Raw genomic sequence first — 11,807 nt, forward strand, 5'->3', positions numbered from 1 at the left:
TACCCTAACACTCCTCTGTGCTCCACTTATTCATCTTTTCTCCCCTCTAAGCCTTGGTAACCACTAATCTTTTTATCATAGTTTTGCCTTTTCCAAAAGGTTGGAGTCATACAGTAGTTATCCTTTTCAAATTGGCTTCTCTCACTTAGCTAGTAATTGGAAAAGGAAATGGCAACCCACTCCAGTATTCTTGTCTGGGAAACCCCATGGACAGGGCTGCCTGGTGGGGGCTACATGGCTTAGCGACTAAACAACAATAACAGTAATATGCATTTAAGTTTCCTCCGTGTCTTTTCAGTTTGATAGCTCTTTTTTTTTTTAGCAGTGAATAATAATTCCATTGTCTGAGGTACCACATTTTATCCATTCACCTCTTGAAGGACATTTTGGTTGCTCCTAAATTTTGATAATTAGGAATAAAATTGCTAAACTACAGGCTTTTGTGAGGACATAAGTTTTCAGTTTTCCTTTGGGTAAATACCAAGGATTGTGATCATTGGACCAGACAGTAAAAGCATACCTGATTTTGTAAGAAACCTCCAGACTTTCGAAGTGGCTGTACTGTTTAACATCCCACCAGCAATGAATGGGTTCACGTTGCTCCACGTCCTCACTCTAGTCAGTGTCCCAGACTTCGGCCATTCTCATAGGTGTGGTAGTATAGTGGTAGTGGTATCTCCTCATTGCTTTAATTTGCATTTCCTTGATGACATAAGATGCGAAATATCCTCATTCCCTCTACCCTCCAGCCCCTAGTAACCACCATTTTAGTTCTCGTCTTTATGAATTTGACTCCTCCAGGAACCACACAGAATGGTAATCATGCAGTATTTGTCCTTCTGTGACTGGCTTTTGACAAGGTCTTCCAAAGCAATGCTATGCTCCTCCATAGATCCATCAGGAGGCCCATAGGAATCGTAGTTGAACAGGCCCTGCCTGCCTCTGCCCGCCCGCCTCTCCCACCTGGCTGCCCCCTCTTCCCACACTCACTCTGCCCCAGCTGCTCAGCCCTCTCACCCTTGACCCTTGCCCTTTCCTCCTTGGTGGACTTCTTAGTATCATCTGAATTTCAGCTTGCATGTCACCCCTCATAGACTACTCAGCCTGCTTTCCCATGGTCACTGTTTTTCTCTGTTTCATTTTCTTCACGGCACTCACTGCAGCCTGACATTACCTTTCTTGCTTTTTTTTTTTTTTCTCTGTTTATTGTCTGTCTCCAAGGCTCACTGCTGTGTCCCCAGATCCTGGCAGTGTACCTTGCACACGGCAGGTTCTTGTATTAGTCTCCCTTTGCTGCTGTGATAAATGGTGGTTTAATACAACACAAATTTGCTATCTTACAGTTCAGAGGTGGCTCAGTGGCTAAAGAGTCTGCCTGCAATGCAGGAGACGTGGACTTGATCACCGGATGGGAAAGATTCCTTGGAGGAGGGCCCAGCAACCCACTCCAGTATTCTTGCCTGGAGAATCCCATGGATAGAGGAGCCTGGTGGGCTACAGTCCATGGGGTCACAAAGAGTCAGACACGACTGAAGTGGCTGAGCACGCACCCATGCACAGTTCAGAAAGTCAGAAGTCCTAAATCAGTCTCAGTGGTATGAAATCAAGCTGTTGGCAGGGCTGTTTTCCTTCTGGAATCCCTAGGGGAAAATTTGTTTCCTTGCCTTTCCCACCTCCTGGAGGCTGCCTGCATTCCTGGGCTCACAGCATCATATCATGTTAACTTCTGCTTATGTCATCCCTTATCCTGTCTGTATCTGACACATTTGCTGGCCCTTCTTATAATGACCCTGAGATTGGATTGAGTCCATCCAGATAATCCTGGAAGTCTATCTCTTTGAAGGGCTTGAACTTAAACACACCTGCAAAGTCCTTTTTACCATTTAAGGTCACATATTCACAAGTTCAGGGAATTACATGTGGACATTTTGGGGGGTTCGTTATTTTGTCTACGTCCTCACTCTAGTCAGTAGCTCAATAAATATTTGTTGAATGGATGAATAAATGAATGGCTGGATCCCTTTACAAGTAGAGTACTGCTGAGTCCTGAACCCCAGGCTGGCTCAGCCACTTACTGACAAGTCCCTTTTTTCTCCTCCATTAGATGTATTCTGAGCACCCACCATGTACCCCACTCTTGGGAGACCCTGGACTGCCAAGACAAATAAATGGAGACCCTGCTTTCCAAGAGACGAATCAATTTGGCTTCTAGGAGGAGTCCAAGAAAGAGAAAATATGATGTAATCTGTTTGAGTCCATGTTCTAGGTCACCCCAGAGAATTTTAAGTCCTGAGGGGGTGTGCTTACCTAGAGGCTGACATTTCAAATGGCTCTTGATGCATGAGTAGGAGTTTATGCAGTAGGGAAGTGGAAAGGGCATACATGACCAGGGACAGGCCACAGACCTCTTTGAGGAACTGTGAGGAGAGTGATGTGATTCCTCATGGGAGGGAGACCAGTTTGGGGGGGCGGGGTTCATGTATGGAATAGAAGTCTTGAAGGTCACAATCAGGAGAATGGGTTTAGCCGGGGTGCAGCAGGGTTTTGAAGCATTGTGGAGCTTGGAATCAGGGCTGCTCCCTCTGGTCACTGCATTGTGGAGTGGGGAATGAGGGGCCAGCATCTGAGCCTGGGGTGGAGGCGGCCAGGACAGGGCAGGGACAATGGGGACAGAGATAAGGGGGCAGATCTGAGAGAGACTTAGAAAGAAGAATCAGTGGGATGTGGTGGTAGATTGAGAAGGGGGTGGCTGAGGAAGAGCATAGAGACAGCTGGAAAGAAGGACAGAAAGAAAGTGAAAGTCACTCTGTCGTATCTGACTCTGTGACTCATTGAATTCTCCAGACCTGAATACAGGAGTGGGTAGCCTTTCCCTTCTCCAGGGAATCTTCCCAACCCAGGGATCGAATCCAGGTCTCCCACATTGCAGGCAGATTCTTTACCAGCTGAGCCACAAGGGAACCTGGAAATGTAAATGACCATGAACTGGCTCAAGTTGAGACCTTGTCAGAAGCCCTGGAGGACGCTGGTGATGTGGCAGAGAAAATAAGCCAAGGGGTCCATAGGCTTCTCCCTTTGAAGACAGACCCATGATGAAGGTCACCAAGGGGACAAGATGGGCCTCAGTTCCAGGTGAGGGCTTGGGGCTGTTTGGCCCCTGTCCCCATTCTCACTTGATTTAAAAACAACCACTGGGGTAAGTTGGTGGGACTCTGAAAACATCTCCCCCTTTTCCAGATGGGTAAACTGACACCCAGAGACATCCAGTGACATGGCCAAGGCCACACAGCCAGCAGACCCCAGGGAGCACAGGCCTCCAAGAGGCCCAGCTCAAGGGGGATTTCACATCTCTTGAGACTCAGGGAGAGGTGAGCGTGGGGGTCCCCTTTGAGTGGCTCCTGGCCACAGAGAATTTCCTCCTCTTTGAAGGAAGCGGGAGTTCTTCTTTCATAATGTGAATGTCAGAGACTCTGGCCTCACGGGTGACTAAGAGTGTCTGAGGCTTGTGGGTGTAGCAAGCGCTTAAATACCAGACCTCCCTGTCCTTTGGTGATTGTACACACCTGAGCTGGGACACAGGTCAAAACGATGGCCAGCCTGCAGACCCCTCTCCTGGCTGCCCTCATCCTCATGGCTATGATACTTCAAGCAACAGAGGCAGGTGAGATTGGGAAGAGGCAGGGCTCTCTGCAGAAGTCAAGGTCAGACACTAGGGTAGCTTCCTCATGTGGTGGAGAGAGTACTGAACTGAGAGCCGAAGACGCTGGTCTGCCGGCTGTTGGGCTGGTCCCATTGCTTCTACCAGACCTGAGTCTTTACATCTGTTAAATGAGCAGTGCTGAAAGCTTGGAGTCTAGGATCTGCCTCAGCTGGGTTAGGGGTGGTGGTGGGCATGGCCCAGGGTCCCCCTAGAGAACTCGATAGGGTCTTGGGGTGTGGATAAGGAGCCCCTGAAGGAGGACAGCCTGGGTGGGGAAAGGTAGGAGCAGGGCTAAGGGCTATTCCCTTGGAAGACTGGTCCTGCCCTCTCACTACCCCATTCTTGCTCCAGAACTTCCCCTCAACACTGCTCTTCTGCCCTGTGTTGGGTAGGGGAATGAGGACTGGGCTGGGAGTCAGGAACAATGATTGCTCATTTACTGGGGTTCCTGAGCACTTTTCCCTGCATTAAAGGCCCCAGAGAGTAGGTACTATTATTACCCGCTGGATCTGAGGAGGAAATTAGGTCTCAGAGATGTTATGTGACTCAGGGTAGAGTGACACTCAAACCGGGGCTTGGGTGACTAGATTATGTCTGAGCCGTTGACCTGATACTCTCCGGGGTCCTGCTGTGTGGTCTGGGCAAATCCACCTCCCTTTCTGGACCCCAGTCTCACCATTTGCTCCAGGAAGGGGATTAAAGTAGATGTGAGCTGAAGGGAAATTCTCCAAAGACCTGGAGAGTTCTTCAAAGAGCACACTTGATTCAGTCCGGCTGGGACGAGGCACTGAGCCTTTCTGATAAGCTCCTAAGTGATGCTGATGAGGATCCACGGACCTCACCTCGAATAGCAAAGTTCTAAGGCTCCTTCCTGTTCAGTGTCTCTGGGTCCCATCTAGAGCTTCGGCATTGTTCCGTTTGTTTGGTTGAGTTTTGGTGGGTTTTTTATTCTTGGCCACACTAGGCATTGTTTTTTGTTGTTGTTTGTTTGTTTTTTTCTTTGGGGAGTGCTATACCACTTAGAGAACCTTAGTTCCCCAACCAGGGATTGAACCCGTGCCCCCTACAGGGAAAGCACAGAGTCCTAACCCCTGGACCACCAGGAAAGTCCCCTTAGGGCATTGCTGATGCTCAGGCAGTCTGACTCCCTCTCCCTTGAGCGGGCTGATGCAGTGTGTAGACTCTGGGTGCTTAGCGGCTTCTTAGAGAGCCAAGAGTGGGGTCTTCAAGGGCCCAGAATCCTGTGGACACCAACCTTCCACATGAGAACGGAAAAGCTGAGTCAGATGAGGGCCAAGGGAGACCAGCCTGTGACACCTCTGAACACCCTTCTCCCCCAGGCCCCTACGGTGCCAACGTGGAAGACAGCATCTGTTGCCGGGACTACATCCGTTACCCTCTGCCCCCGCGTTTGGTGAAATATTACTACTGGACTTCAAATTCCTGCCGGAGGCCTGGCGTGGTGTGAGTAGGGAGCTGGGGCGGCAAAGGCCTTAGAGGGCCTGATGGGTGTTGTCTGGGAGGATCCACGTGCACATGGGTGGGCTCCACCCGGGGCTGGAGGCATGCAGCTGGATGCCCAGATGCCAGGGGGAGCCCCTGGCTGGACTAGATGGCTCAGCTGAGGCTTGGGTGTACCAAGAAAGAAAAAGCATGTGATCATTCCGCAGATCTTATCAGGCACTTCCTTTGTACCAGGCAGCATGTGCCTGGTTCTGAGATGGCAGAGGGTGCATCCGTGGCATGGTGAGATAGGTAGTGCCGAGCTGCTGTAGAGCGTAGGGTTCAGGGGACAGGAAGTCGGCTGAGTCAGCAGAGATGTTCCCATCAGAAGCATCTTGGATCCCCAGTGCCCTGAGATTTAGTTATTTGAAGCAGTCCATTCTTACTTTTTTTCTTTTTGTTTACTGGGGTATAACCCATTAACAAATAAAGTTGTGATGATTTCAGATGAACAGCAAGGGGACCTATAAAGGGATATATATACACATATATCCCTTCTCCTCCAAACTCCCCTCCCATCCAGGCTGCCACGTAACACTGGGCAGAGTTCCCTGTGCTGTATATAATAGGCCATTGTTGCTTATCCACTTTAAATATGGCAGTGTGTACATGTCCATCCCAAACTCCCTAGCTGTGCCCTGCCCCCCATCCTTTCACCCACCCAGGAACCATAAATTTGTTGTCTAAGTCTGTGAGTCTCTTTCTGTTTTGTAAGTAAGTTCATTTGTATAATTTCTTTTTAGATTCCACACATAAGAGAGGTCCTATGATATTTCTCCTTCTCTATCTGACTTACTTCACTCAGGGTGAGAGTCTCTAGTCCATCCATGTTGCTGCAAATGGCATTGTTTCATTCCTTTTCAATGAGGCAACCCATGCTTACCAGGAGAATATTAAGAGCTGACACTTAAGTGCTTCCTCTGGGCCAGGCACTCTTCTGAGCATGACTGTTTCATTCTCATAGTGATCCTACAAGGAGGTGCTATTATTTCTATTTCATACATGGAGAAACAGGCTCATGATGGGGTGAGGAGAAATGACTTGCTCAGGGTTGCCCAGGCTGGAACCAGGATTCTTGGGTCCTTGTTCTTCTTTGCTGCTTTCTCTCAGCTTCTTTGATTCCTTTTCCTTGGCCTGGAGTCTGCTGGGGGTGGGGTATTTGAACCTGCGGACTCACGACCCCCTTTGGGTCTCTGTCATCTTCTCATCTTCATCCTTCTCCTTCATCGTCCACCCCTCAAAGGGGTAAAATGCAAGAAGACTGAAGCGGGAAGCCCTGCCAGGGTTCTGGTCACTTCAATACTGGGCCTCAGTTTCCCCATCAGAATAGTGGGAATGATCACCTACAAATGATCATTTATTTTTATTTATTGGACATGTAGAGAGTGCTTGTTAAGTGCCAGGCACTGTTATAAACACTTTATAAATATTAACTCATTTAGTCCTTCACACAACTCAATGTAGTAGGTACTGTTAAATCTCCTTTTTACAGGTGAATAAATGGACACAGTGAGTGATGGGGCCTTTTTGAGCGTCACAGGGCATGATAATAGTAATTAGGAGGTGTAATACTCAATTTCAGGCATATAATAGCTGCTCAGTGAGAGGCGGTTGCTGTTGTTTAGTCACTCAGCTTCTTAGTTGCTCTCTTGCGACCCCATGGACTGTGGCCCACCAGGCTTCTCTGTCCGTGGGATTTCCCAGGCAAGAACACTGGAGTGGGTTGCCATTTCCTTCTCCAGGGGTTCTTCCCGACCCAGGGATTGAACATGAGTCTCCTGCCTTGACACATGGATTCTTTACCACTGAGCCACCAGGGACACATGTGATTATTGGATCTTGAGCCGGAAGGGACTCTAGAAGGAATGCAGTTCAATGAATGGGAAGATCAAAGCTCAGAGGGGCCGAACCTTGTCCAGTGCCACAGAGCAGCCAGGGCAGGCTGTCCACGGCCAAGATCAATCCTGCTTTGCTGCCTTCTTTGTTCTTTCTGTTCATTGGTCCTCTGTGTGTATGTGGGCACACACATGTGCAGATCAGGGGTGTTTGTTGCAGCTCTGGCAAAAGTGGAAGCCCGAGCCCATAACTGCCACATGGTCTGGGGCTATTGCTCCCCTCTCCTCTCTGGGCTCAGGTCTCTTGGGAGTGGGCCTGCCCCAGAGCGTCCAGTTTACAGCAAGCACGATGAGTTAGGTCTTACCAGTTCTGGCACTTGGGCAAGCTCCTTTACCTCCTTGGGCCTCACTTTCCTCACTGTGAAGCAGATAGAACACTGGAGGCACATAGGATCGTTGAGGGATTTATGAAGAGAGTCAGTGTTAAAAGTTCAAGCCAACATATATCAAGCGAACCTTAAAAAGGCATTTCAATATACATTAGGTGCAGCCAAATACTGTTTGGTTCCACTTCTATGAGGTACCTAAGAATAGTCAAATTCATAGTCAGAAAGTATATTGGCAGATACCAGGGGCCAGAGAGTAGGGAGGATGGGTGGGAAGTTAGTGTTCAATAGGGGCAGAGTTTCAGGAAGTTTTAGGAAAGCGAAAAATTCAGGAGATGGATGATGATAAGAGTTGCACAATAATGTGAATGTACTTAGCGCCACCACACTGTCCAGTTAAATACGGTTAAAATAGTATGTTTTATATTATGTGACTTTTATTAGTTCAGTTCAGTTCAGTCACTCAGTCATGTCCGACTCTTTGTGACCCCATGAGCCGCAGCACACCAGGCCTCCTTGTCCATCACGAACTCCCGGAGTCTACCCAAACTCATGTCCATTGAGTCTGTGATGCCATCCAACCATCTCATCCTCTGTTGTCCCCTTCTCCTCCTACCCTCAATCTTTCCCAGCATCAGGGTCTTTTCAAATGAGTCAGCTCTTTGCATCAGGTGGCCAAAGTATTGGAGTTTCAGCTTCAACATCAGTCCTTCCAATGAATACCCAGGACTGATCTCCTTTAGGATGGACTGGTTGGATCTCCCTGCAGTCCAAGGGACTCTCAAGAGTCTTCTCCAACACCACAGTTCAAAAGCATCAATTCTTTAGTGCTCAGCCGTCTTTATAGTCTAACTCTCACATCCATATACGACTACTGGAAAAACCATAGCCTTGACTAGACGAAACTTTGTTGACGAAGTAATGTCTCTGCTTTTTAATATGCTGTCTAGGTTGGTCATAACTTTCCTTCCAAGGAGTAAGCGTCTTTTAATTTCATGGCTGCAGTCACCATCTGCAGTGATTTTGGAGCCCCCAAAAATAAAGTCAGCCACTGTTTCCCCATCTATTTGCCATGAAGTGATGGGACCGGATGCCATGATCTTAGTTTTCTGAATGTTGAGCTTTAAGCCAACTTTTTCACTCTTCTCTTTCACTTTCATCAAGAGGTTCTTTAGTTCTTCTTCACTTTCTGCCATAAGGGTGGTGTCGTTTGCATATCTGAGGTTATTGATTTTTCTCCCAGCAATCTTGATTCCAGCTTGTGCTTCTTTCAGCCCAGCGTTTCTCATGATGTACTCTGCAGATAAGTTAAATAAGCAGGGTGACAATATACAGCCTTGATGTATTCCTTTTCCTATTTGGAACCAGTTTGGTGTTCCATGTCCAGTTCTAACTAATGCTTCCTGACCTGCATACAGGTTTCTCAAGAGGCAGGTCAGGTGTTCTGGGATTCCCATCTCTTTCAGAATTTTCCATAGTTTATTATGATCCACACAGTCAAAGGCTTTGGCATAGTCAATAAAGCAGAAATAGATGTTTTTCTGGAACTCTCTTGCTTTTTCGATGATCCAGCAGATGTTGGAAGTTTGATCTCTGGTTCCTCTGCCTTTTAAAAAAAAAGTTAAAAAAAGACCTCCGGGCCAGCTCCTGGCACAGTTATATAGCATCTGCTGTCTGCCGTGCACTGTCCTGAGCACTCCAGTTTATATTTTGATTAATCAAATCATCATCAGATTCCTAGGAAGTTGGACCAAAATTATCACGCCCATTTTACAGATGTGAAAACAGAAGCTCAGAGAAGTTAAGGGACTCGCTAACAAGTGGCAGAGCTAGAACTTTAATCCAGATAAGCTGGTTCCAAAGTTCATGCTCTTGGCCACTATCCACTACTCTCTCCCAAGACAGTATCAGCAGTGATTACGAGCCTCTTGGGCATTCTATTTTCGCCTGTCCTGGCAGTTGGGGCTGGGGCTGAGGGTATGGGAGGTCCTTGATGTTTATGTCCCACTGTCCTTCTTAAGACATGTGAGTCACCTGCATTTATGCGTCACCTGCTGTATGCAAACGGTCTGCAGTGGACCATGGCATTCTTGTTGCATGCTAATGAGGCTTCCTTCTCCCCCTGGTGTTTCTGCCTTCCAGCTTGCTGACCATGAAGGACCGAGAGATCTGTGCTGACCCCAAACAGCACTGGGTGAAGAAGATTCTCCAGAAGCTGAGCCAATGAGGCAGGCCCTGCTCTGATGACCGTGGCCTTGGTTCCTCCAGGATGGCTCATGGATCCCTACCTCCCTCCTGTTACAGCAGCTTCCTGACATGAGCCTGTGCCAACAACTCTCTCAGTGCTGAGAGGTCTTAATCCCTGCAGCTGTTACCCTCAGTCAAGCCTCCAGCTGTGACTCTCAGCCCCCCTCTTACCTTCCAACCTGCCCTCTGCCCCACCAAAGCCAGAGGATCCACCATCCTGGTTGGTCACGCCTCCGCTCAAAACCCTTCCATGGCTCCCCATTGCCCTTAGCTGAGGTCAGATCTCCTGAGCCTGGCACCTCGGTCTCCAGTCCTGCCTCGTTTCCCTTCTTGAATGTTGGACTCCAGTTCCCTGTTCTCCCAACCCATGTCATACCTTTCCACTTCTGGCTCTTTTCCTGGGCTCCTCCTGACACCCAGAATGTCTTTCCATTTTCTGCACACGTCCAACCCCATCCTCCAGGGCATCACTTGACCTAAGCAGCAAGTAATTGAGATTCAATTTTTTAAATTTCCATGGGCCCTCTGCCTCCCTTTAACAACACTGATCACCATCTGCCCAGAATTCTCAGGACTTGGGAGCTTGTCCTCCAGTCTCACCAGCTAGACCAATATGCATACCTGAGTTACTTTGGTCTCCTGGCCTCCAGCAGAGAGCACAGGGGCTGGTTCAGAATCAGGGCTCAGTAAGAGGCTGCAGACTGAGTCAATAAAAGTAGTTTCTCTCTCTTACCTCCCAAAGGGTCTTGTGCATCAGTACAGAGACTAAAGGTCATCTAGAGAAGGGCTGGTGGGGTCTATTAGGAAGCCTCAAATTTGCCCAGATTCATCTTTCTTCCCCGTTTTACCTGCATGTTAGAAGTCTTTAACCTTCTTGCTTCCCTTGGGTTTTTACTGCCCCTCCAACCTCCAACATCCAGGCCTGACCTCTTCAGAGGGACTCTTCAGAGTCCCTCATTTTTTCTTCCTTCTTTCCCAAATAGCTAATAAATAAATTGATGCCACAGTGTGAATGACTACACTTGGCTTGGTATTATAAGCTCTAGTTATATTTGTATAAGTAAAGAGGGCAAATGCTTAAAAGGCCAAATAAATGACGGGAAGAACTTTAGGAAATGTGTGGGAGGGGAACAAGGCAATGATTTCCTGACCCCTGGAGTGAATGTGTGGGGTATAGTTAAGGGAAAGAGCCTTGAATGGAGGTTGTTCTCAGGTGGCTGTGGCCAGGCTAATGACTGGGATTTGGGACTTATCTGCCCCTCTTTGGGGACAACAGGTTCTGCAGATATCTGTGCTTGTTCCTTTCTGAGGGAGCCTGATGCAGCATGGCAGGGTGGTTGTCACTTGTGACCCTGAGTAGAATATTTAACCTCTCTGAGCCTCACCTGAGAATAGGAATACCCATCTTAAGGGATTTGCTGTTAGGCTCAGGTTGAAGCCACAGAGAATGTGGCTTTGCCAGGCATAAAAATCAGTGTCTTTCAGGGTTTCTGTCCCCTCCTAGAGCCCAAGGGCATTTGTCCACTACAGGTACTAGAAGTGTTAACCCGTCCGTTGCCCATGTACTTGGCCTTCAGGTGTTCTGGGATCTCCCTCTGCTCCTATCCTGCCCCTGCCCCTGCCCCTCAGGCCTTCTGGAAAATAAATCCTCTGCAACAGTATCTGCTTTGTTCCTTGGCATGTGCTGTTCCTGTGAGGTGGGGCAGGAGACCCATGGCCCTCTCCCTCCCGGTGGAGAAGCCCCTGACATTGATACATGAGCTGGCTTGCCCAAGGTCACCCTGTGAGAGGGTGGGGAGTCTCAGCCAGACTTCAGGACCTGGGAAGTAGCTGAGCAGGTGCCAGCAGGGAACCCCAGACATGTGTCCACTCCGGGACCACTTGACAGGAGGAGCTGATGAAATCATTCATTCAGTCCTCAAGTCCAGATCTTTGAGAAGCATATTCATTCACTCATTCAATAACCTTCCCCCTTCAAGGGAGAACACAGAGACAGAGGAGAGTGTATTAGTCAGGAAATGCTACTTGCAACAACAACCCCACAAATCTCAGTGGCTCAACTCCATACAAGGTTTTGTCTTCTCACATGAAGTCTGACTGGGCATTCCTGGTCTGTGGTGACCTTCCATCCATGTG

The 11,807-nt window shown here is 48.4% G+C and overlaps 1 protein-coding gene across 1 annotated transcript; it reads left to right on the forward strand.

Moving 5' to 3' along the window:
• The first annotated feature begins 3,474 nt into the window (after window positions 1–3,474).
• CCL22 (C-C motif chemokine ligand 22) lies at window positions 3,475–11,322 on the forward strand. Its single transcript, XM_061134604.1, has 3 exons — window positions 3,475–3,661; window positions 5,041–5,164; window positions 9,567–11,322. Exons 1-3 carry the CDS (start codon window positions 3,589–3,591, stop codon window positions 9,649–9,651), a joined length of 282 nt encoding a protein of 93 aa, XP_060990587.1. The 5' UTR covers window positions 3,475–3,588; the 3' UTR covers window positions 9,652–11,322.
• The last annotated feature ends 485 nt before the right edge of the window (window positions 11,323–11,807 follow it).

Source organism: Dama dama, chromosome 4, assembly GCF_033118175.1.
Source record: "Dama dama isolate Ldn47 chromosome 4, ASM3311817v1, whole genome shotgun sequence".
NCBI lineage: Eukaryota > Metazoa > Chordata > Mammalia > Artiodactyla > Cervidae > Dama > Dama dama.

Bases quoted from the DNA above. Each gene is read 5' to 3' on its own strand.
- CCL22 (XM_061134604.1), top strand. From the start codon at position 3,589: ATGGCCAGCCTGCAGACCCCTCTCCTGGCTGCCCTCATCCTCATGGCT. The intron at 3,662-5,040 runs GTGAGATTGGGA...CTTCTCCCCCAG, and splicing joins ACTTCAAGCAACAGAGGCAG to GCCCCTACGGTGCCAACGTG. The intron at 5,165-9,566 runs GTGAGTAGGGAG...TCTGCCTTCCAG, and splicing joins TGCCGGAGGCCTGGCGTGGT to CTTGCTGACCATGAAGGACC.